Source organism: Vanessa tameamea, chromosome 8 (genome assembly GCF_037043105.1).
Source record: "Vanessa tameamea isolate UH-Manoa-2023 chromosome 8, ilVanTame1 primary haplotype, whole genome shotgun sequence".
Lineage (NCBI taxonomy): Eukaryota > Metazoa > Arthropoda > Insecta > Lepidoptera > Nymphalidae > Vanessa > Vanessa tameamea.
This window is the reverse complement of record NC_087316.1, coordinates 4,131,070-4,156,532: the sequence shown is the minus strand read 5'-3', so window position 1 is coordinate 4,156,532 and position 25,463 is coordinate 4,131,070. Positions and strand designations below refer to the sequence as shown.

Sequence of the window (25,463 nt, the reverse complement as noted above, 5' to 3'; positions counted from 1 at the left end):
CATTAAATTTAAACGAACTTCATGCTATAGTCCGTTCACAGTTATTTTAACTTGGCTATTATGTTGGCTCACATGTCCAATGTGTTGCTATAGCTAGTTTCTAAAATTCCTTTGTAAAAAATTAGGAAATCGTGATAGATTAGGGAATATTTGGTGGTAATGGCAGAATGATGTGAAGCTAGCTGTCTTACTTATACTAGCTAGAGGAGACAGGCCCGTAGATGGATGTACTCGTGGCGTAGCATGTATACATATAATTATATCTGTTTTGTACCAATGTTCCTATACCTTGTATAGTCAAAAACATATAATTGTTTTTTGGTAATTAATTAAAATAAGTACGGATTGGTCAAAGCTTTTATTTTGAATAAGAACAACATGATGCTGCCCATTTAGATCCTATTTGCTGAATGATTTTTCACAATTTAGTACGATCACCTTTAAAGTCAATATCGCTCTTTAACTCTGCTAAATGTTTCCTTAAAATTGGAACCTTTTTTCTGACTGCGCACATTTCGTATATTTTATTTCTAACTCCACAATGATAAAAAAATTCTATCTGTATTACTTTTTATTGAATGCTTTATTTCCTCAGACAAATCTGAAATAACAAAAAAAAAAGCCTTAATTAATAAACTCACAACATTCAATTTACACTTACACATAATTGTTTCATAACGATTTCACTTGTACGCACTTAGAAAATACCTTTACCAGATATAGTGTGTTCCGTGGATGGAAGGTAAATAAAATCAAAATATACTTTATACAAGTAGGCTTTTACAAGCAGTTTTGTGTTGTCATTTAACAATTAGCAATTTTATATAATAAAAATGTGACTAAAGTAGAGAATTATTTTTCAACGTACGGGAATTGTTTAATAGCAGGTAACATTATTTTACATATCTGTCATGGCAGCTACCCGTTATCGAACGGAATTGCAGGATCTTTACTAGCTTTTCCTTTTCACAAAATTCACTCAAAGCTAACACGATCTTTCTTCCATTATTCTGAATTCTTTTTGGCAAAATTAAATGTAATAAATCACTGAATTAATCATAAAAATCGAGGAGCTCTGACCAATTCGACAGTCAGTAATGCCAACCTAATGCGCCGCCTCTTTGATAGATGTCAGAGGTATAACTGGGATGGGACTGTTAATAACTTTTTAGTTCAAACACTGAGTGCGCAAGAGTTGTTGCTCTGTTGCTGTTACCGTTTATGTATTTTGTGAAAGTGAATCTACTGTGATAATTATGCGTCTCTGTTCCTATATATTATTCTTCCTTATTTTATTACTATCTAGTTATGAATTCGTAACATCGAAACAATTTACTGGTGGGCATACATATCCAAAGTCCAGTGGCTTTTCTGGCCATGGACGCCATCCAAAGTCTACATCTGGCCGTAAGGCCCCTTTCTCGGAAAGTGGACATCAACCATCGGGAGGCAGCCATGGCTATCCATCACCTGGCAGACATACCCCTAATGTACACTACCATTACAACTACAATCCTCCGCAGCAAATTCGTTACACTCCCAAGCATGGTGGGTCGCCTGTGTATTATCCAGTTTATCACTCACCACCTCCAACTTATGTGTATAAATATAAGGATTCAGGAAGTAAGTATGGTACGTTATTGGCTGGTTTAGCGCTTTACAACCTCGGAACTCAAAGTAAGAGTCATTCAAATTATACACCAAAGCCAGGTGAAATATGCAAATTTGCTATTAAAAAAGATAACGGAGATTATGAAGAAACTAAAATAGACTGTAATTTGATATCTAGTTTTATCTACCAGGAAGAAGCTAAAACTCAAAGTCGAGGCAGGAACACAACTGTCGTAACAACGGTGACAAATATTACAACAATAAATGCACCAAATAACAGTGATCCAAGTCCATCACCAGTAAATACAAATTCTTTGTATGAAATGTTACCAAATGGCACACTGGTTCCTATAAATGCGACAGCTGCAAATACAATAACAGTTGACTCAAATAAAACAGCGGATAGCACAATTACCTCTTCGGTAAGAATCACAACAACCAATACCACAGTGACTAATGCGTTGGATGTGAAAGGTAAACCGATTAATGTTACGCCAGGAATGCAGTGTTTTGTGATAAGTCATTCACCAGTAAGGCATATGAAGAAGGCTGTTCCTTGTGGCTTATTACAAACATACGCTGAACAATCATTGAAAAAAAATTCAGCTTCAAGGAATGTGCCCATAATTTCAATATTTAGTGTGGCTTTAGCGATAATTGTTGCTTATTAAAAAATGTTGATAATCTCAATTTTTGAATATAAAATAGTAATTTTACATTATTTTTAAAGTGTCTCTTACGGTCCAGACAAGATTTGTTTCTTAGTTAGTTAGGCGTATTATAGATATAAATAAACATCACAACTTAAATAAATTACTTGGTCAACTCACGGTAATTCGAATTGTGACTGATCTATTATCTTATTTAGAAATTTTGTATTTTAAGACAATGTATTTAAATAAAACGTAGATTCGAAAATTGTCTCGAGTATTTTAAACGTTATATTATATACTTGCAACAATTTTTTGATATTGTTGTATTTGTTTGAGTATTAATTAATAAACTTTTTACACAAAATTCAGTTGTATTTTATATTGACTTTCAAATCCCAAATTAAGTTTGTTTTTTTTTTTAGCTTTTATAGTATTGTTTCTTCTTACATAACATGTAACACTCACCAGTAATGCAAATGAAAAATACTGTTCCTTGTGGCTTATTACAAACATACTCTGAACAATCATTGAAAAAAAATCAGCTTCAAGAAATGCGCCCATAATTTCAACAATCGACGTGTTTATATTCAAAACAATTGTATTAAAAACAAACTAGAGATAATGTGATTCGAATACTTATTTATCATGATATTAGTTATGTTTTGTATTTAATATACTATTATACTAAGATCACTTACTTAATATGGTAATCTACATTTCCGTTAGCGTTTTGAAAAGATTGCGTTTTGTAACGTACTACATATGTCTGTATTATTTCTTTTATGATATAAAGTACGTTTTTTGTCACCGAGACTTGTTGACAACAAAAAACGCTATTGTTTTTATAACCTGTTTAACTTTGCTTTTTATGTTTTGTTTCTTGTAAATTTATAAAAACAAAGAAAGGAAATAAATTAAAATGTTGCGTACTTATTTTATTTTACAATTTTAACATCTGTTTCCTTCAATACGATAAAATCATTTTAGTTTTTTATCAAAATAAAAACATAATTTATTCAAACAGCTTTTTGCAATCATTTTTGCAAAAAAATCGTAATTTTATAGTGTTATTTTAAATGTAAAGATTCGGTGATTCGGAATTTAGATTCTGTCGAGGAGAAACGGCGAAAAACGCAATAGTCACTTTTCCTCACTGTCTCCTTTTATTTTCTATAATATCTTATGTTAAGAAATTAGCTTTTTTTATATTTAATTTAAGACTTAATTGGCTAAATATGAAATTAAATAAATGCCTTGTTTTACTATAATAAATGATCTTGCCTGTTAATAAGTGAGTACGTTTTTTTTTTTAAAAAAAGGCACCATTTTTATTCAAATATTCATTATAGTAAAGATGTTTGAGTAAAATAGTGATACCGGTTCAATAAGTAATGTCTCGCTGGGATTACTAATATGAATTAGAATTTCTATCAAACAGGATAAATGCAAATAAAATAGTCACGTATTTAATTCACTTGACTATTTTCGACTATCCACAGTAGAAATAATGATAAAAAGTTGTATTAATTTTTTTGTTTTATACCTTATATCGTCTTAAATAGTAAATCGTCATCATAAAATCCAATAATCCGACCATTATTGACCCATTTCGAGATCCGACACTGCGATTCCGTAGACGTACATGTGAACGGAGTTGTTTAAATTGATCTTCACGATATATCGGAATTGGTGTGTATAGTAAATAAGAAATCTCTCGTCAGGCAGGATCATTAGCTTGAATTATAAAAAAAATATTAAAATATAAATTATTGTATGAACTTATGATTATGTTTTACGTGCAATAATTGCAAATTCGAACGCATTGGTTTTACAAAACAAGTCTTGCCTATTACTTGATTGAGTTTTTGAGTTGTTTCAAGACTAATCGCTGTATTTAGAAACGGGATTTTTTATTTACAATTTATAACAACAAAATTACTGCATAATTAAACTGAAATAAATATACCTAATTATCATTTGTAATTTAAGATTAAGACCGTTTAAAAACAAATTTACTTAAGATATTTGTTTAATACCTAAGTATAACTTAATAATAGATTAAAAATCCATTTTATTTAATGACTTCTAAGAACTTATATCGATTTTATGATTATTTTTATTCGACTTTGAATAGAAATTAAGATCATAATATTTTTGATGACTGATTTTTGATGAAAAATTTGAGAAAAAATGAATTCTCTTAGGGTTATTTTTTGAATAATATTTAAAGGTATAAAAAATGCATGTAAATAAACTTGGCTTTCCCAGACACGCGCTCGTGACTTTTTTTATTCTGTCACGTCGTCATGGGTAAAGTATTGATGAAATGGTCTCTGCCGGGGATTCTTAGCACCTCGTGCCCCACCGTTATCACAGCTGTTACCAAGGTTGGGAATAGCAGGGCTGCTGGTGACTATGTGCGGCGGTTTTGTTGCGTTTTTCATTGAGCACGCTAGACAGGCGGGTTGGCGATCGCAGTAAGGTGGTCATAGTACTCAGAGATACGCTACTGCCCGTTCTCCGATAAGTATTCTCTCGGGACGACTTTTACGCTTCCCACGGGATGAGATGAGACGGGGTGGTGATATTCGTCGCGGTCACCACAAGGCTAGCATTTTAGTACAGCGCTAAGTTTTCTGAACGCTGATTATTGATTTAACATTAGATTAAAAATAAAAATTATTCTAAATTTTCCTCATCTTTTTTAATATTATTCTTGAACCCGTAAACCAGTCCAAATTATGTTTTTGTTATCAACTCATTGTTTATAAGACGTGCCATCATACATCTTTAATTATTATTGATCTTTTTGTGACGAAAACTTTAACTGTACTTGTGAAAATAAAGAGTATGGGTCACAATTATAATATCCTAATATCTTTGTCACAGATTCTAAACAAACGTAGATATGTAGACACTTATATGAAAAATGTTAATAAAATCATCAGGAGTTATTATTATTCAGATTATAATAAAAAAATATTAAAAAATAAGTACCGAAAATATGAGAACTGCCAAGTCACACCTTAAGCTACAATATATTCTCCTAAGTTATAAACAGAAATTATATTTTATGTAGTTATAAGTAAATTTCAGGGCTGACCATTGAACTTGGCTCTCATTTCACATTAATGTTTTGATAGGATTCATATCAACTAAAAATTGCGGGTTCCATACTTCACTACATTACTGATCTTTTTATCCTTAGTTTGTGTTTATAATTCATGCTAGTGGAGGTGAAGGATAGAGTGTGACAAAATCTATATGTATCGGATGAAATTCTGTCCACCAAACCTACTCATCCTAAGGAATGGCAGCCTTTTATTTATTATGTAGACCGTATACTTTAGTGAAGTGATCCTCTGGGCAATTTTACTTTTGTTTTACGGCTAGAAGAGCAAGCCTCAATAGTGGATCTCTATGTTTTAATTCGGTCGGATGACATTTAGACATGGCCAAAGACAGATTAAAAAATGAGTTAAATAGAACTGCTTTAAGACGGTAATGTAGCGCACTTCCAAACCCTACTGTTACTGAGAGTCTTTTGACTGTAAAGTCCAATAATCCGACCATTATTGACCTATTTCGAGATTCAACATTGGAATCTCAAATTCCGTAGATGTGCTTTAGCTGACCCGGCGAACTTTGTTCCGCCTTAGACGCAATAAATGAGCAGATTTTGGATTTTATTAAGTTCATATCTTTATTCATATATACAATATATGTATATATGTAGATGTATTTTAAAAACTAATTCGAAATTAATTCATTGCTAACTACATTGTTTGAAGGTCTAGTTAAATAATGTTATTTTTTGATGTGCCAGAGTATTAAATATAGTAGTAATATAGAACAAATATTTAGCAGATAAAATAAACTATAAGAGATTGTGTGTATTCCGTCAAATAATGAAAAACAAAAATAGTAACTAAGAAAAAGACAAATCGTTTAATTTCATTTACCTTTTTCTAAGTTATGATACAATATAGGTAAGTAGTAGTTATACATATAATATAATATAATATAATATAATATTATAATGTGATAAAAGTTTTCATGAGATTCATTCATTCATTTCATCTCTTGCAAAGAAAAAACACTGTCGGAATAATTATTGAAATTAATAAATATAATAAATAAATGCTTTTAATTTTAAAAAATAATAATACAGGTACTTTTTTACGGACAAAAAATAATAATCAATTATAGACAAAATACATAACATTCTATAATAAAAAATCAACAATCGAACGTTTTCAATGATTCACGTTTATACTTAATTGTATATTATAAAATTTTATATTATACACTTGCAACATTGCGGGACGTGTCATGTGTCATTAAATTTAAACGAACTTCATGCTATAGTCCGTTCACAGTTATTTTAACTTGGCTATTATGTTGGCTCACATGTCCAATGTGTTGCTATAGCTAGTTTCTAAAATTCCTTTGTAAAAAATTAGGAAATCGTGATAGATTAGGGAATATTTGGTGGTAATGGCAGAATGATGTGAAGCTAGCTGTCTTACTTATATTAGCTAGAGGAGACAGGCCCGTAGATGGATGTACTCGTGGCGTAGCATGTATACATATAATTATATCTGTTTTGTACCAATGCTCCTATACCTTGTATAGTCAAAAACATATAATTGTTTTTTGGTAATTAATTAAAATAAGTACGGATTGGTCAAAGCTTTTATTTTGAATAAGAACAACATGATGCTGCCCATTTAGATCCTATTTGCTGAATGATTTTTCACAATTTAGTACGATCACCTTTAAAGTCAATATCGCTCTTTAACTCTGCTAAATGTTTCCTTAAAATTGGAACCTTTTTTCTGACTGCGCACATCTCGTATATTTTATTTCTAACTCCACAATGATAAAAAAATTCTATCTGTATTACTTTTTATTGACTGCTTTATTTCCTCGGTGTAGAGATTTTGCGAGGAGTGGAATTAATAATTTCACCTTCTTTAGTAATGGCGCTAATGGTTTTCTCAAACAAACCTGAAATTAAAAAAATAATAAAGCCTTAATTAATAAACTCACAACATTCAATTTACACTTACACATAATGGTTTCATAACGATTTCACTTGTACGCACTTAGAAAATACCTTTACCAGATATAGTGTGTTCCGTGGATGGAAGGTGAATAAAATCAAAATATACCGAATTCTTTTTGGCAAAATTAAATGTAATAAATCACTGAATTAATCATAAAAATCGAGGAGCTCTGACCAATTCGACAGTCAGTAATGCCAACCTAATGCGCAGCCTCTTTGATAGATGTCAGAGGTATAACTGGGATGGGACTGTTAATAACTTTTTAGTTTAAACACTGAGTGCGCAAGAGTTGTTGCTCTGTTGCTGTTACCGTTTATGTATTTTGTGAAAGTGAATCTACTGTGATAATTATGCGTCTCTGTTCCTATATATTATTCTTCCTTATTTTATCACTATCTAATTATGAATTCGTAACATCGAAACGATTTACTGGTGGGCATACATATCCAAAGTCCAGGGGCTTTTCTGGCCATGGACGCCATCAAAATCGTACGTTTGACCGTAAGGCCCCTTTCTCGAAAAGTGGACATCAACCATCGGGAGGCAGCCATGGCTATCCATCACCTGGCAGACATACCACTAATGTACACTACCATTACAACTACAATCCTCCGCAACAAATTCGTTACACTCCCAAGCATGGTGGGTCGCCTGTGAATTATCCAGTTTATCACTCACCACCTCCAACTTATGTGTATAAATATAAGGATTCAGGAAGTAAGTATGGTACGTTATTGGCTGGTTTAGCGCTTTACAACCTCGGAACTCAAAGTAAGAGTCATTCAAATTATACACCAAAGCCAGGTGAAATATGCAAATTTGCTATTAAAAAAGATAACGGAGATTATGAAGAAACTAAAATAGACTGTAATTTGATATCTAGTTTTATGTACCAGGAAGAAGCTAAAACTCAAAGTGGAGGTACGAACATAACTGTCGTAACAACGGTGACAAATATTACAACAATAAATGCACCAAATAACAGTGATCCAAGTCCATCACCAGTAAATACAAATTCTTTGTATGAAATGTTACCAAATGGCACACTGGTTCCTATAAATGCGACAGCTGCAAATAGAACAACAGTTGACTCAAATAAAACAGCGGATGGCACAATTACCTCTTCGGTAAGAATCACAACAACCAATACCACAGTGACTAATGCGTTGGATGTGAAAGGTAAACCGATTAATGTTACGCCAGGAATGCAGTGTTTTGTGATAAGTCATTCACCAGTAAGGCATATGAAGAAGGCTGTTCCTTGTGGCTTATTACAAACATACGCTGAACAATCATTGAAAAAAAATCAGCTTAAAAAAATACGCCCATAATTTCAAAATCGACGTATTTATATTTAAAACAGTTGCATTGAAAACAAACTAGAGATAAAGTGGTTCGAATACCTATTTATCATGCTATTAATTATGTTTTGTATTTAATATACTATTATACTAAGAACACTTACATAATATGGTAATCTAGATTTCCGTTAGCGTTTTGCAAAGGTTGCGTTTGTAACGTACTACATATGTCTGTATTACTTCTTTTATGATATAAAATACGTTTTTTGTCACCGACACTTCTTGACAACAAAAAACACTATTGTTTTTATAACCTGTTTAACTTTGCTTTTTATGTTTTGTTTCTTCTAAATTTATAAAAACAAAGAAAGGAAATAAATTAAAATGTTCCGTACTTATTTTATTTTACAATTTAACATCTGTTTCCTTCAATACGATAAAATCATTTTAGTTTTTTATCAAAATAAAAACATAATTTATTCAAACAGCTCATCATTTTTGCAAAAAAATCGTAATTTTATAGTGTTATTTTAAATGTAAAGATTCGGTGATTCGGAATTTAGATTCTATCGAGGAGAAACGGCGAAAAACGCAATAGTCACTTTTCCTTGCTCTTTCCTTTTATTTTCTATAATATCTTATGTTAAGAAATTTGCTTTATTTATATTTAATTTAAGACTTAATTGGCTAAATATGAAATTAAAAAAATGCCTTGTTTTATTATAATAAATGCTCTTGTCCAATAATCCGACCATTATTGACCCATTTCGAGATTCAACACTGGAATTTCAAATTCCGTAGACGTGCTTTTGAGCCATAACGTGTCGTCATATAAAATAATGCTTTACGAAAGATATATACAGCTTAATAGAACGAATATGTAGTAGATAAAATAAGCAATAAGAGCTTGTACGTATTCCATGAGATAATGAAAAACAAGAAACAACTAAGAAAAAGAAAAATCGTTTAATTATATTTATTTATTTCTAAGTTATGATACAATATAGGTAAGTAGTAGTTATACATAGAATATAATATTCTAATGTGATAAAAGTTTTCATGAGATTCATTCATTCATTTCATCTTTTGCAAAGAAAAAACACTGTCGGAATATTTATTGAAATTAATAAAAACAATAAAACAATGCCAGTATATGCTTTTAATTTAAAAAAAAAATACAGGTTTTTTTTTCAGACAATAAATAATATCAATTATAAACAAAATACATTACATACTAGAATAAAAAATCAACAATCGAACGGATTCGATGATTCAACTTTATACTTAATTGTATATTATACACTTGCAACATTGGGGGACGTGTCATGTGTCATTAAATTTAAACGAACTTCATGCTAGTTAATAACTTTGCAGTTCAAACACTGAGTGCGCAGGAGCTGTTGCTGTTACCGTTTATGTATTTTGTGAAAGTGAATCTACTGTGATAATTATGCATCACTGTTCTTATATATTATTTTTCCTGCTTTTATTACTTTCTAATTATGAATTCGTAACATCGAAACGATTTACTGGTGGGCATACATATCCAAAGTCCGGTGGCTTTTCTGGCGGTGGACGCCATTCATATCCTTCGTCTGGGGGCCTTTCGGGAAGTGGACATCGACCATCAGGAGGCAGCCATGGGTATCCGACAACTGGAGGTTTGTCAGGAGGAGGTCACGGCTATCCATCACCTGGCGGAGGAAGTCATGCGTACCCTTCACCTAACACTCACACTGGTAGTCACGCGTATCCGGCATCTAATACACAAACTGGCAGTCATGGATATCCCGCTGGTAAAGGATTATCTGGCAATTCAAACACAGGAGCTGGACATACCACTAATGTACACTACCATTACAACTACAATCCTCCGCAGCAAATTCGTTACACTCCCACGCATGGTGGGTCGCCTGTGAATTATCCAGTTTATCACTCACCACCTCCAACTTATGTGTATAAATATAAGGATTCAGGAAGTAAGTATGGTACGCTATTGGCTGGTTTAGCGCTTCTTAACCTTGGAACGCTCGGCGTGAGCGCTTATGCTCTAAGTAAGAGTCATTCGAATTATACACCAAAGCCAGGTGAAATATGCAAATTTGCTATTAAAAAAGATAATGGAGATTATGAAGAAACTAAAATAGACTGTAATTTGATATCTAGTTTTATATACCAGGAAGAAGCTAAAACTCAAAGTGGAGGTACGAACACAACTGTCGTAACAACGGTGACAAATATTACAACAATAAATGCACCAAATAACAGTGATCCAAGTCCATCACCAGTAAATGCAAATCCTTTGTATGAAATGTTACCAAATGGCACACTGGTTCCTATAAATGCGACAGCTGCAAATACAACAACAGTTGACTCAAACAAAACAGCCGATGGCACAATGGCATCTTCAGTAACAATCACAACAACCAATACTACAGTGACTAATGCGTTGGATGTGAAAGGTAAACCGATTAATGTTACACCAGGAATGCAGTGTTTTGTGATAAGTCATTCACCAGTAAGGCATATGAAGAAGGCTGTTCCTTGTGGCTTATTACAAACATACGCTGAACAATCATTGAAAAAAAATTCAGCTTCAAGGAATGTGCCCATAATTTCAATATTTAGTGTGGCTTTAGCGATAATTGTTGCTTATTAAAAAAATATGTTGATAATAATCTCAATTTTTTAATATACCGTACTAATTTTACATTACTTTTAAAGTGTCTCTTATGGTCCAGACAAGATTTGTTTATTAGTTAGTTAAGTGTGTTATAGATAGAAATAAACATCACAACTTAAATAAATTACTTGGTCAACTCACGGTAATTTGAATTGTGACTGATCTATTATCTTATTCAGAAATTTTGTATTTTAAGACAATGTATTTAAATAAAACATAGATTCGAAAATTGTCTCGAGTATTTTAAATGTGATATTATATACTTGCAACTATTTTTTGATATTGTTGTATTTGTTTATGAGTATTAATTAATAAACTTATTAAACAAAGTTCAGTTGTTTTTTATGTTGACTTTCAAATCCCAAATTAAGTTTTTCTTTAGCTTTTATAGTATTGTTTCATAACATGTAATCATTTTAAAAATTGCTCGAATTAGTCATACTACATAAAGATAGGATAAGATGCGGATTAGAAAAATTATTGAAACATCTTTTGTCATGAAGAAATATATTTTTGCTATTTTTTTATACATATAACATGGTTACATGAACATAGTAATGTAACTTTGAAATGACATTGCATTGGTTTCTTTTTACTTAGTTAAAGCATTAACTTAGTGGAATTAATATTATAGTATTTTGTTTTAGTTGTTGCTTCTGATTGTCACCAATAACTAGATAGAAGTAGACCATAGAAAATTTTCTCCATACTGTGTAGTAAACTAGGACGAAGCCGTCAATACATATTTACATTTTGTAAAAGCGCCGGCCTAATCACAAATATTAGTTTGGGTTAAGACTGGATTCTTTTATGAATCAATTTATGAGTGGAAGGTTGAATAACCGGTTACTGGTGGTAATTAGCTTGCGTCACTATTCTTTTACATACATTTGTCGGAATGAATGCCGTCTTGCAGCGGGGGTTTTCCTCGTTGCCTAAAACAACTGCTTACTTTGAAATGCCTTTTTGAAATAACGTCATGCAAGTAATTTGTTTTTATTTAATCCTTAATTCATATAAGTAGCTATCGATAACATTATAAATTTTCTTGTTATTTAATTATATAGATTTCATGGCAACGTTCGTGTGAAACACCGATAAAAATATTTCTTTACATGTTGACCACTACAAAACACAACCGCTTAAATCAGACCAAGTTCAGCCTCCAGGTTAAGGAAAATCCAACTATTGATAATAAAAACATGTTTACGTAGTGATTGCTCAATATTTAGTTATTACCATCGAGATATGCAGTAAAATAATACGTAGTCGTCTATCGAAAATTAATTAGCTGAGAAAATGGGATGGTCATAGTCGAAACGGCATACTTTCTTGAATACTTGTTCTATACAAAAATATATGCTTTGTTTGCTATCACAAATTATAATCAATGTTAATTTAATAAAGCTTAAGAGTTTGTTCGTTATTTTGTGTGAACACTGGCTGATCTTCGGAAGTGCCTGTTGGATTTGAAAACATCTTGAATTTGTTACTCCATACTTGAGGAAGGTTAATATAACAGCAGGAACGTAAACTGCGCGGAGTAGCTACTATACTGTGACCTGTGTGACGTCAATAACACATTTTCCAAATTGTTATTTAAACAATATGCTATTTGAATATTATTTTACATGCATGTGTGGTGTAGAATTATACACCAGTTTTGGCATTTTATTGAATACAGATAACTTATGATAAGCCCTGCAGTATCAACTGAAACCAATTTTGTCGTTCGATCTTGTTTAACTAGCATACATTTTAATAACAAGGACGATATTGGCGGAGTTCCAACTCGCTATTCGGTAAAGAAATGAGATTTTTCAGTCGAAGTGACATAACAAAGCGTATATGTATGATAAACTTTGTTTATTTAAAAGATTATGAGATCATAAATTATTTATTGATTTTAAGTATGTTGTATCCTTAATCGTGACTTGGGTACGTTTTTTTTGTTTTAAAATGTATGCAAAGAATATCAAATAAGTATTATTAGATAACTAGGTAGGTACCTGAATGGAGTTTAATATATGTACATAGTATGTTAAATTTTCGTCGAACTAATTAGAATTACAATACAATGTTAATAATATACCTAATTATCAGATCTTTACGAAATTAAAATATGGACATTCAAACAATATCTTGCAAATACAATGGATTTTGCTCGAGGGTACATAAAAGTATAAATACATTTAAATTGAGATTCTCCTCCATTTTGAAATCGATAAAAAACAAATAAAGAACATAGAAATGTATTGGAGGTGTTCTTGAACCCGCAATCATCGGTTAAGATCCCGCTGTAACCTAACCTAACCACTGGGTCATCTTGGCTGATTATGTATTAATTACTTTATTATTACTTTATTTAAATAATAAATAGGCACTAAAATTATATAATTGGCAATCTTAATATTTATTGCATCATAAGTGAATTCAGTCTGTATTTAATGTATCTTGACACAGAAAAATATCGAAGAAGCTGCAATGGACAAATTAAATAAAATGTACGCACGTGAACTGGGGAACGTAACACAATAGTCCATGAGCGTTGAGTAATAAATAAAACAAAGAATATTAGCTAGCAGTATGACGTATTTATATTCGTATTTTTGTTAGGTAGTGCTTTACAACAGCTAACCAAACCAAGTAATAAATTGTCATTGGGAAATTCGTCACGGTTCATGGCTGATTTCATAAATTTTAAATGATATTTATTTGAATTTTTTTTACTCAGTGTGTTTTGCATTTTATTTATCGACGGTTATTATAAACACAATTTTTGCATATTTGCAAAAAGTGCACAATTTAGCAAAATAGACTTACCTAGTCTATTTTCAAGTCGACATCGTTAATCATCATCTATATTATATCTATATCTATATTTATACATACAATAAAAATGAGTGTCTGTTTGTAATATTATAATAACCACTTTTTACTAAATGCAAATATATGTATACACGCTACATGTACCAAAATAACATTGTTTACAAATTTTGTCTGTCTGTCTGTTTGTTCCGGCTTATCTCTGGAACGGCTAGACCGATTTCGATGGGACTTCACAGGCAGATAGCTGTTGAAATAAGGAGTAACTTAGGATACTTTTATTTTAGAATTATACTATATAAAATTATAATAAAGTCACGTTACAATGTCCAAATACTGACCAGTACCCATGCCTCTCACCAACGACTTAATATCACAAAAGTTGCCTAATACCTAATAATAGTTATATTAAAAACTGCGAAGTGAACAATAGCTTATTCGTTAAATTCAAACGCGCGCGAAGTCGCAGCTAGTTAACACTAAATTCAATACTTACGATATTACTATTCCGACAGTAATATCGTAAATATTGAATTTAGTGTTAATAAACACAACTTAAAAAATATACTAACGAAATTCGCCAATTATGCTTAGTTACCTAAAAAAAAGAATTAAATTAATTAATTAAAATATAAAAGTTAAAACCGAATGACCAATGACTATAAACATGTAGTTTTTAGTGTATGTAGGTAATGCTTTTCCTTTTTCAGTTATCATCTCAGCGTGCTGGGTAGCCGGCGCCGGTGTTGGATTCCTACCGCTCTTCGGATGGCACGCTGCCGTTGACACGGCACCGGGATGTTACTTTGTCGAGGTCATGGATTACAATTATCTTCTCTTCCTATACTTCGCTACAATTGTGACTCCCAGCGTTCTTCTCGCGGCCTTCTACGCCCATATCTACCGCGTGGTTGTTAAGCAGGTTTGTTTTGTTTATTGAATACTTAGTTTATTTTATTTGATCATGTTACATAGTTAATCAACTTGACCAATACAAAGTTAATAATAGGGTTATTATATATATATATATATATATATATATTTATTGCAATTGAGGAAGTATACACTACACACGCCACACCGAGAGAAGTGAGTAGAGAGCTGAGCGCTGGAGGGCGAGTATGATGGTATAAAAGAGCGTCATTTAAATATCCGTCACGGTATTTTTGGCCTTACCTCCAAAGCCTCGCCAATAGAAAAGTCATACACAAAAATAAATAGACAATCTTAGTATTTATGGTAAAGTGTGGTAAAGTTTTTAGTAAGTCGGCCGGCCAGTTGGGTAACTATCAAATATCCGTTATCTAGTTGCCATAGGACAATACTTTGTATTGTTATGTTGCGGTTAGAAGGCACAAGGGACGTGACATTATGGATCTAGATCCTTCGTTTGGTTCATTGATGGTGTAAGGTGTTTATACTTCTTGCAGTGTTTCTTGTCTATGGGCGAAAGTGGACACTAGCCATAAATTGGCTAATTTGTTCGTCTGCTTTCCATGGATATTGAAGAAATATAAGAACAATACTTACATATGTATTGTTTTAGTTAATTATATGAACCGTAGCAAAAATTACCGTGATGATGATGTTACAATGCTCTATGACGCCGTATAATGTAATTAATAAATCGTGTTAACAAAGTTGGAATAGCTGTTTATACGTTCTTTTCCTACGTTAAAATACAGAATACATATATACCAAACCAGATTTTTCCGCGACTTCGTTCGCGTTGAATTTGAAATAATTTGTAAAGTCTAAGTACATTTAGGAGCTGTTTTTGGTACATCACGCTATAACAGAGGAACTTCGGAACGTTAGGTAAAAGTACTGGGTCTTATAATCTTATTATGTAGTGATTATAATTTAGGAGTACTTGATCATTATTTTGTTGCGAAGTTATTTTAAATAATAACACTTCCTGGGGCGCCGTGCCTGAAGGCGCACCACGCTCGTTGTAGCAGGGTGTCACCTCCCACCTGGCTATTCCTATTTTATATTTACTCTCCCTACCCAGCGACCCTAATGGGGTATAGGATATAGTTTGATATGTCTGTTAAGTCAGGGAGAAATTATTGGCCTGGCGGCTTTCAAGCGAACACTTCTTTTTTTTTAATACACAGTAAAACGCGTTTTTGCCGGCGACTCTTGCAACCGCCGAATTCCGAAGGTTTGGCTGGAAGCGTTATATGTAGATGGTCGGAGGTAGCCGTAGCCGAAGCCTAAGCCGAAGGTTTGGTCGGACATATTTGTTAAAATGCCGCTACATAAAAATATTATTTTATCAATCATATGATATTGAACATCCGTGTTTTATTGCATGATATATAAAAATAACAGGTTTTCTTATATTCAAAATCTGTATAAAAACAAGAGCCGAGATGGCCCAGTGGTTAGAACGCGTACATCGGGTTCAAACCCAGGCAAGCGCCACTGAATTTTCATGTGCTTAATTTCATTTCGTGCTCGGCGATGACGGAAACCATCGTGAGGAAACCTGCATGTGTCTAATTTCAACAAAATTCTGCCACATTAGTATTCCACCAACCCACATTGGAGCAGCGTGGAGGAATATGCTCCAAACCTTTCCTCAAAGGGAGAGGAGGCCTTAGCCCAGCAGTGGGAAATTTACAGGCTGTTAATGTAAAAATAAAAACAAATACAAGCAGCTAGTTATTTATATTCGAGCATGCACTTTAAAATTCATAATTAATTTTACTTGGTTATAGGACTTAAGGCAGGTGTAGGTATCATCCACTCATCAGATATCCTACTGCTAAACAGTATTGTTGTGTTCCGCTTTGAAGGCTGAGTGAGCCAGTGTAACTACAGGCACAAGATATAGTACATTTAGTTCCCACGGTTGGTGGTGCATTGGCGGCGAACTTTGCTTAATTTATGAAATATACATTCAAAATTGTGTATTTTTTTCATAATTGAATAAGTCTAAAAGTTACTCCATTTCTTTGTTAAGTAGATACATTTCTTATGAGTTGTTAATAATAAATAAATAAAAAAGTGTAAACATGACTCATTATATATTTTACGACCTTAATGTTTCTTTGTTACTGATAATGCACCTCATCGTTACTTTAAATGGTTCATAAAAGAGTCAAGGTGAATGTCTAGGTACCTATATGTATGTACATACGATTATAATATCGATGGCGAATTTATATATTAATATTACCAACAGGGCCGGATATACCATATGGCTTTTTGGGCTTCAGCCCAGGGCCCCGTGGATTCAAGGGGGGCCCCCTTCTAAGTCAAGTCAAAGTCAAGAATAGACGATAATGCGAACGAATCCATAACTTTATTAAATTAAACAGATCGTATGTTTTGCAGCCCTGTGAGTTCTGTAATTAATCAAACCCATTCAATTAATTTAATTCAAATCTACGTTCAGATATGTCTTATCTTCTATGTGGGCCCCTAAGTAGTGTTAGTCCAGGGCCCCCTAAACTTACGGTCCGGCCCTGATTACCAATACAAAGAATGTGATTATGTAATAGTAGGGTAGAAGTAAGGTAATGTACAAATAATCATATTCTAAAAAAAAAGTAATGAATACAATTTAATAAGTAGTAAGTATAAATACAATTTACAAAAATTTTACTGGACCATTATAAATGACAATATATATATGTATACTTGACGGCGCATGGTTGCGCCATTTTGTTTATTTATACTGTTTGGAAAAGAGTGTCAATGGTAGTTGAACGGCGCTATAGTGAAGCGTCGCGTCGATGGTAGCTCGGCAGCCATCTTGGATCGACGGTTACATTCAAGAATTCCCGCGCACCACGTATGCGATTCAGTCTTTTATATGTGTTTGCGTGTATGATATATTAAAAACTTACTGAATTTTCGAATAATAATTTGAATATACGCTCACTTATCATGAGTAATCCTGATATTGGCTATAAAATATCTATAAACTATATTCAAACTACAAAAGGAGAAAAGGCAAATAAACAATATTTGACAGCAAATTGACGCGATATCATTGGTCGAGAGCTTGATTAATCTATGATATTCACTATGGATTTGCGAAAAAAATATGTTTTGAACGTCGACGAAACTGTTATCGGAATTTTTGAAGAATTGCAGTGGAAATAAGAAGTTAAGTGTAATAGTGTTGTATTATAAATAAAGATATATTAATCATAAACTCTTAGTAGTGCACAATACAGCAGAGTTATTAACAAATCGCATAAAATAGGTACGTAAAATTAAGGTTTGTTAATCTTTTTTCCTACTTCCATTGGAATAGGCTATAGGTAAGAGTTGAGTCGAAAATAGGTACAGTAAGAAATATTAACCATCCCTTATAATATTGTCGGTGTATTAGCCTTGGGGATTAAGATGTTATGTCTTGTGCCTGTAGTTACACTGGCTGATTAACCTTTCAAATCGGAACACAACACTAAGTATTTTTGTTTCTCATACAGTGATAAAATTGTAATTATTGTAATATACTGTAAATATATTTGTTATAAATGTGTACATTAACTAATCATTTAAGTAGAATTTACGTAAATAAAAGATTTTAAGAGTTTAATTTGTTTACAATATCGCATATTTTGTGTCAGTATGTAAATAATAATGCTTTAGATAGTTAATTATAGTCCGATAAGTGAGGTTAGTATGTCTATAATTTAACTGAAATTAGTAGTTTTTTTTTATCAATTAAATAAAATGAACAAACAATTTATATTATTGCAGTGTTGCCATAAAATTAATTGTAAGGGAGCTATTTTCTAATTCCTAAATGTTAAAGTAGAGTTAAGATAATTTAGCATTTAAAAAAAGTGTTGAATAAAACAATATTGTTTAAATTAGACGTTGCTGATGCGGGACGCTTAATTAGCTGCCATTTAAGATTTCTCACGCAAATAGTCCTCGCGCATCAAACATATTACAAAAATCAACGATGTCCATTGACGCACGAAGAAAATTCGACACACACAACATAGATAATGCAACACATAGATAATTAACTCAATTTGTAAAATGTGTTTTTAACTATTCGTAGAATTTGAAGACATTATCTAAGAGGGTATGAGTCATGACCAACTATTATTTAAGTCAATTATCGATGAACTGTCATTATGTCATAAACCAACCCCATTTACCCTCTCAAGATTTTTTTACATGATTCATCATGTTTTTGTCTGCCGCGTGCGTCACGATATTGACAAAGATTGGTAACCTCCGCATTCCTTTTTACTAGTTTTCTTTCTGTAGAATTGGTCAGATATCCAGGTAACCTAATCTAAAATACACGATAGTAGGATGTTATCATTGAATATTTACGTTCTTTATTTATAAATAGTGAAACGACATATGCGCTTGTTGCCATTCCATAGTAAGAAAATCTTACGATAAGTCTCTTGTGAATTTATCGAATCGTTGTGTTTTCACTGTATTTTTTATGAATTATTATAATCAGATAGCAGACGTACAAATGCTACCTTAGACTAAGATCACCACTGATCATAACCATTGTGTTACCAACACTTAAGAATGCGTTGACTTCAACAACAAAAAAACACTCCACTCTCATTTTTAAAAATGAAATATATACGTATGACTTATAATACTATATAATATGCTACATAATAAATGTCTATAGAGTGACTATACAATTAATAGACACCAAAAGCTAAAGCCGGTATATCTTTCAATGTCCGAACGTACCTCTCTGTATATAGCATATATAAGCTGAAAATTTACCACGAAACAAGTTCAGTCTATCCCGATATCAGTCATAAAATTTGGGTCGGTGTAATTTCACCATTTGTCTTCAAGATATCCGAGGCGAAATAATACACGTTCAGTTCTACGAAATAATCATAAAAACACATACAGACTGGATCACTGTGACCCTTACGAATAGGATCATAAATCGGATCCATGATGACTTCCTATTATGTCTACTGTGTTTTTTTGGCAACTATTATTTCAACAAAATTAAAATAACTATTTTTTATATTTTATATATAATTTTGGTTTGGTCGCAATTATGATTATTGGTTCCGTTACGAATTCAAAGCTTATTTTGTATTTTTCATTTATCGTTATAGTCGTCTTATTTCCATTTTAATTTTCATTTGAATTCGATTTTGATGCAGCGTTATCCCTCGCCTACAATGTTTACGAAGCGAGATCCTGTTATATCTCGGTTGATCAGTATTATTGTATTTTATGGGAGGCATACGTGCATTTGATTAGGTGATTAAATGGTAGGAGTTCACCTTTGCCAACAGATTAATATGAAATCTAAGATAAAGTAACGACGTTGCCTGTATAAATGCCTAAAACACTTTTCAATCAGAAATCAATAACGCAGAGCATTAATGATGGGCTGTAGATTAAAATTGATGAGTCGGCTCATTGAAAATAATAATAAATAAATATTGGGCAACATCACATGCATTACTCTAATCCCAATGTAAGTAGCTAAAGCACTTGTATTTTGGAAAATCAGAAGTAACGACGGTACCACAAATACCCAGACCCAAGACAATATAGAAAATTAATGAACTTTTTCTACATCGACTCGGCCGGGAATCGAACCCGGGACCTCAGAGTAGCGTAACCATGAAAACCGGTATACACATTACTCGACCACGGAGATCGTCAAATCGAATCGAAGTCGAAATCGAAGGTATCGAACTCTTATTTAACATTAGTAACATTTACTAATATAAATTAATGTTTATCTTAGTCCAAAGTGTCTCTAGTCCTTAACAATATCATTTGAAAGATTCATACCAGACTTATCCAGGGCTTTGTGGCTACATAAAAATATATTAACAATGTCATGCGAGTTTTATTACATCGTGTTTACTTTGTGCGTGTTATTTAATTAAATGGGTTATTTGTTTGGGTTGTTTGATGACTAGGCATAGTATTATAACTATTCGGTGAGGATGGATACGATTCAATCCTGTTATTTCCCTTCATTTCGATAGTATACCTCTAGACGTTGGTTAGTAGACCAGCTCCATTCGAATAACAGGCAGTTATTATGATGTCAATTCTAAAGTGTTTCCCTTCTGTTTTTGAAAAATATAATTAGCCATTTCCTTGTATGTCAGGAATTCATAACACGTTCCCCACAATGAATTAACTGATGCAACCCTGGAGATTTGCTTATTCGACAATAAAGTTAGTTCACAATCAGTGAATATATCGCGTAACATAATCTGTAAAAACAAACAAGTAAAAAAATCCAGTTAAATGAAACTTTATTGAACAATTTCCGTTACAATACTACTAGTATTGTATCGGAAATTGTACCGTACAATTATGCCACATTGAGAAGTCTGTGGTTAGTTAAATGAATTAAAATGCGGTTAGTTCAATCCCATTAATTAAAATGACGACTTCATTAGGTAACTAAAAAATTGTTCAGGACGCATCGTGATGCGGATAATAGTTGGCAGAATGTTAAAGCCCGTTCGTCATTTGTTACGTCATAAAGTATCTTGTTTCATCATTCCCGAGTTTGACGTCACAGCGCAGGTCATATTGTCGGTTGTGTTTCAAAAACTACTAGAAAATGGCCCATACGACCTTGACTATGGTTTTTACATGGGCATCATTTTACGAAAAATAATGAACTTTTATATCTACTGTGTATTTTTTATTTGCTATATTAATAGGTTATTTTTATTTTATGAGAGTAGGTCAGATTTTGTGATTGTCAGAGATAAGACCGAAGATAAAGACGAATATTGTGTTTCCATACAATCTAGGATTGAATATTTAAAGTAGGAATTGTGTCAATGAATACGTAGGTCATATATTATAAATCAATTAATATATTATAATATTCTTGTTTAAAAGTGAGGTTATGAAAGAACCTCTTTGTACTTCGTAGCTAAATTTAAATGTTTTTTTATTCGTATTATACAAGTTATGTTTAAAGTTTGGATATTAAAAAACTCACAAGAAGGGGTATTTCCCGGGATATGTAGCACTAACTACTAAGACTAAACAACCGAAAATAGACATTAAAGCTGAAACATTAAAGAAGAAAAGATTTTATAATGACTCACGTCTCATGATGCCAAGTTCAGATTATAAAACAATAGGCTGATGATGAAAAATGCTCAAAAATCTGAGCTCGGAATATTAAATTGAGGCAAATGAATCGTACACAATAACGAAAGCTAATTTATTTTTATATCCATTTATTATACCTGATTTTTATAACTATAACATAAAATAAAACGGTATTTGAAATCGAATTTGGGGTCGTATGCGCATCCAGTTAAAGTGAAAACTGCCTTGATAATGCGGAAAGACAACTTTCTCCAAGCGTCAATCATGTTGTTCTGTTGTGAGGGCCGTACTATATGCGTGTTTTTGTAATGGAATTCTTCTAAATCGTCACCTATGGAAAAGTCGTTAAACCTCCTCCACGCGACTTTCCATCTCTTCCTCTTTCATTTGTATACGGTTTTATTTTAACTTATTTTTAGTTATTGTTTTAATTCACACGGGATTTTACATAACAATTTTATGTCTTGCCAATGAATCATTCTCAAAGTTGTTAGTGTATTCCATTGTATCTTTACTTGTCGGTAGGGCTTCGTGCAAGCCCGTTTGGGTAGGTACCACCCACTCATCATATATTCTACCGCCAAGCAGCAATACTTAGTATTATTGTGTTCCGGTTTGAAGGGTGACTCAGCCAGTGTAACTACAGGCACAAGGGATATAACATCCTAGCTCCCAAGTTTGGTGGCGCATTGGTGTGATGTAAGGAATTGTTATTATTTCTTACAGCGTCAATGTCTATGGGCGGTGGTGACCTCATCATCAAGTTGGCAAAAAATATATATATTTAATACACATATCGTGAGTTTCCCCCGATAACTATCTAATATTATTTTTTTATTTATATGAAATATTTTTTGTATATAATACTTGTATCATTAAATATTTTGTTAGAAAGCTTACATGACCATATATTATGAGGATCACGATTGTATGGTTTCTGAATACCTAAAACTAAATCATCCTCTACTTGATATATTATACAAATACGAATGTTTTCATTGAAAACAATTACTATAACCAAATACTAAGTACGAATATATTTCCATATTGAACATTGCTCGTCAGAGAACAAGGATAACAATTTGCATTGACTTCCTGCCTGTCATTTACATGTAATGAGTTAAATCAGTTATCAACCGATCGGCTAAAGAATGATTTTATTTTCTTTAATTTACAGATGAGCGCGGTCGTAACGGTGGAAGGCGGACAAGGTCGGGGCGGTACGATGCTGCGGGTTCTAGGAGCGGCGCAAAAACGAGAAGTCAAAGCGACTCAAAACCTGGCCATCATAGTTTTCTTCTTCATAATCTGTTGGATACCACTTTACACAATAAATGCGATTAAAGCATTCATGCCTGAATTGGATATTCCGAACCCATTAACGTATTTCTGTATTATATTTTCCCACCTAAATTCTGCGATAAATCCGTTATTATACGCTTATCATTTAAAAGATTTTCGGGCGGCGTTAAAAGGTCTGATATGCACGGTATTTGGACGAGGAGTACCACTTCCTGCTGTGTATCGACCTCCTGTGCCTGTGAGACGTCCGGCTTTGGAAAGATGTAACGCTTTACGAGAAAGACCGAGAATATACGTGAATTCTCCCGTTTGGTTGAGACAAAGAGAGGCCGAAATGGCAGCAGTTGAGGATAGAAATTTGGCACTAGTCAATCCAGATTTAGAACCATTTTTGAACAATGTAGGGACTGACGGTTCAAACGGAAGGCATACTCCTGAGGGTCGAGAGCGGAATAACGGCCCCTATCTCATAGAGGGTAGTCAATGTCAAAGTCCGTACAAGAAAGTGGAAGAATTTATAAGGAGAGTACGAAGTGTCAGTTCGGAGCACAGCTGACATGAATCAAGCCGTGTGCCCTCGGCTTATAGTGTGGCATAACCAGCTTTAATTTATTTCATCAATAAAGGACTGTTCATATTTCAATTATTATCACTATTTAAGGTACCTATTACATTTGTGATGTAATATGATTGAGAATATTTTTAGATAAGCTATTTTATTATGAGTCTGTTGAAACCAAAAATTTATGAGATTAATGTCGAAATGCTTGTCAAATGTGAATAAATGCTTTGAGGATATTAACTTGGCTATTTTAATATTTCATGAAGCTTAAATGTTGCGTGTTTTTATACTACATAGTAACCACATAATAAATGAGCCGATATGGCTGAGTGGATAGAACGCGTTCATTTTAATCCAAGAACACAGTTTCAAACCCAGGCAAGCACCACTGAATTTTAATGTCCTTAATGTATGTTTATAATTCAGCTCATGTTCGGTGAAGGAAAACTTCACGAGGAAAACTGAATGTGTTACATTTCAATGAAATTCTGCCACATGTGGTATCCACCAACCGCATCGGAGCAGCGTGGTGTAATGAGTTCCAAACCTTCTTCTCAAAGGATGAGGTGACCTAAGCCCAGAAGTGGGACATATACAGGCTGTTACTTATATAATAAATAAATGTTTTTTGTATCATATGTTCTCAATACATTTATATATAAAACTCCCTTAATTTAAGATAGTTATAATTAGGACCTTAGCATTCTGCACACTTCCTACTTTAGCACATCCTAGCTCGATCCTTGACAGGAAGTTTCGCTCCATTCCTAGCACCAAGCGGTAACACGCTACGATTATAAACGAAAGATATAAACATAATAAACATAATCAGCCTGATAGGGTAAGCAAATATATTCAAGTTCACAAGACGTGCGAAATCGTTAGGAAATCTGATGCAGGTATCATTAAATGTACATACAGATTGCGTTTATCGGGGGTACAGAAAATTTCAGAGGACTGCAGCTTAGACATATTACAATGTTCGGTGAATTATGATGAATTTAACCAATCACGAAAAAATAATAATTGTCGTTATTAATTTATATCCTTTATTAAATATTGCTGAGTTGATACTGGTTGGAATAGTAGATCGTTATGCTTATTGGTGGATTTATAAATGGATGGTGGTAATTGGGGGGGGGGGGACTTTATTTAAGATATGAACTAAGATTATTATATCTAGTAGATCATTATTAAATATAAAAATGACTAATAGTATGGTAAACATTGCCGAGTCGTTTTTAAATAAAACGTTAAAATTATTTGCGAATTGAGTTAAATATCGAGTCGCGTTACTGTCTTTGTTTGTTTGTTTATAATTTACTGTTTTTGTATTTGTGTACTCAAAACACTCTATTATTATTGCGTTTTGTGTGTAAACCA

At 32.7% G+C, this 25,463-nt stretch overlaps 5 protein-coding genes and 1 long non-coding RNA gene across 6 annotated transcripts in view; 5 read left to right on the top strand and 1 right to left on the bottom strand.

Annotated features, from left to right (window-relative positions):
* The window catches only part of LOC113399837 (adenosine receptor A3), a 75,465-nt gene extending 51,145 nt beyond the window's left edge, over positions 1–24,320 (top strand). The window contains exons 2-3 of the mRNA XM_026639089.2: positions 14,854–15,065; positions 23,394–24,320. Coding sequence (XP_026494874.2) covers positions 14,854–15,065; positions 23,394–24,074 — 893 coding nt within the window. The 3' untranslated portion in view covers positions 24,075–24,320. The remainder of the gene's footprint in view (positions 1–14,853; positions 15,066–23,393) is intronic.
* LOC135193389 (uncharacterized) overlaps positions 1–25,463 on the top strand; it is a 312,018-nt gene that overhangs the window by 61,186 nt on the left and 225,369 nt on the right. The window lies entirely within an intron of this gene.
* The window catches only part of LOC113400109 (elongation factor Tu), a 184,342-nt gene that overhangs the window by 76,617 nt on the left and 82,262 nt on the right, over positions 1–25,463 (bottom strand). The window lies entirely within an intron of this gene.
* On the top strand, positions 1,257–2,532 carry LOC113396050 (uncharacterized). Its single transcript, XM_064215692.1, has one exon. The coding sequence runs from the start codon at positions 1,257–1,259 to the stop codon at positions 2,280–2,282; it is 1,026 nt and encodes a 341-aa protein (XP_064071762.1). The 3' UTR covers positions 2,283–2,532.
* On the top strand, positions 7,637–8,928 carry LOC113396051 (uncharacterized). The gene has a single exon (XM_026633821.2). It carries the CDS (start codon positions 7,684–7,686, stop codon positions 8,662–8,664), a length of 981 nt encoding a protein of 326 aa, XP_026489606.2. The 5' UTR covers positions 7,637–7,683; the 3' UTR covers positions 8,665–8,928.
* Positions 9,994–11,622, top strand: LOC135193376 (uncharacterized). The gene has a single exon (XM_064215539.1). It carries the CDS (start codon positions 10,085–10,087, stop codon positions 11,291–11,293), a length of 1,209 nt encoding a protein of 402 aa, XP_064071609.1. The 5' UTR covers positions 9,994–10,084; the 3' UTR covers positions 11,294–11,622.

Bases quoted from the DNA above. Each gene is read 5' to 3' on its own strand.
- LOC113396051 (XM_026633821.2), top strand. From the start codon at position 7,684: ATGCGTCTCTGTTCCTATATATTATTCTTCCTTATTTTATCACTATCT.
- LOC135193376 (XM_064215539.1), top strand. From the start codon at position 10,085: ATGCATCACTGTTCTTATATATTATTTTTCCTGCTTTTATTACTTTCT.
- LOC113396050 (XM_064215692.1), top strand. From the start codon at position 1,257: ATGCGTCTCTGTTCCTATATATTATTCTTCCTTATTTTATTACTATCT.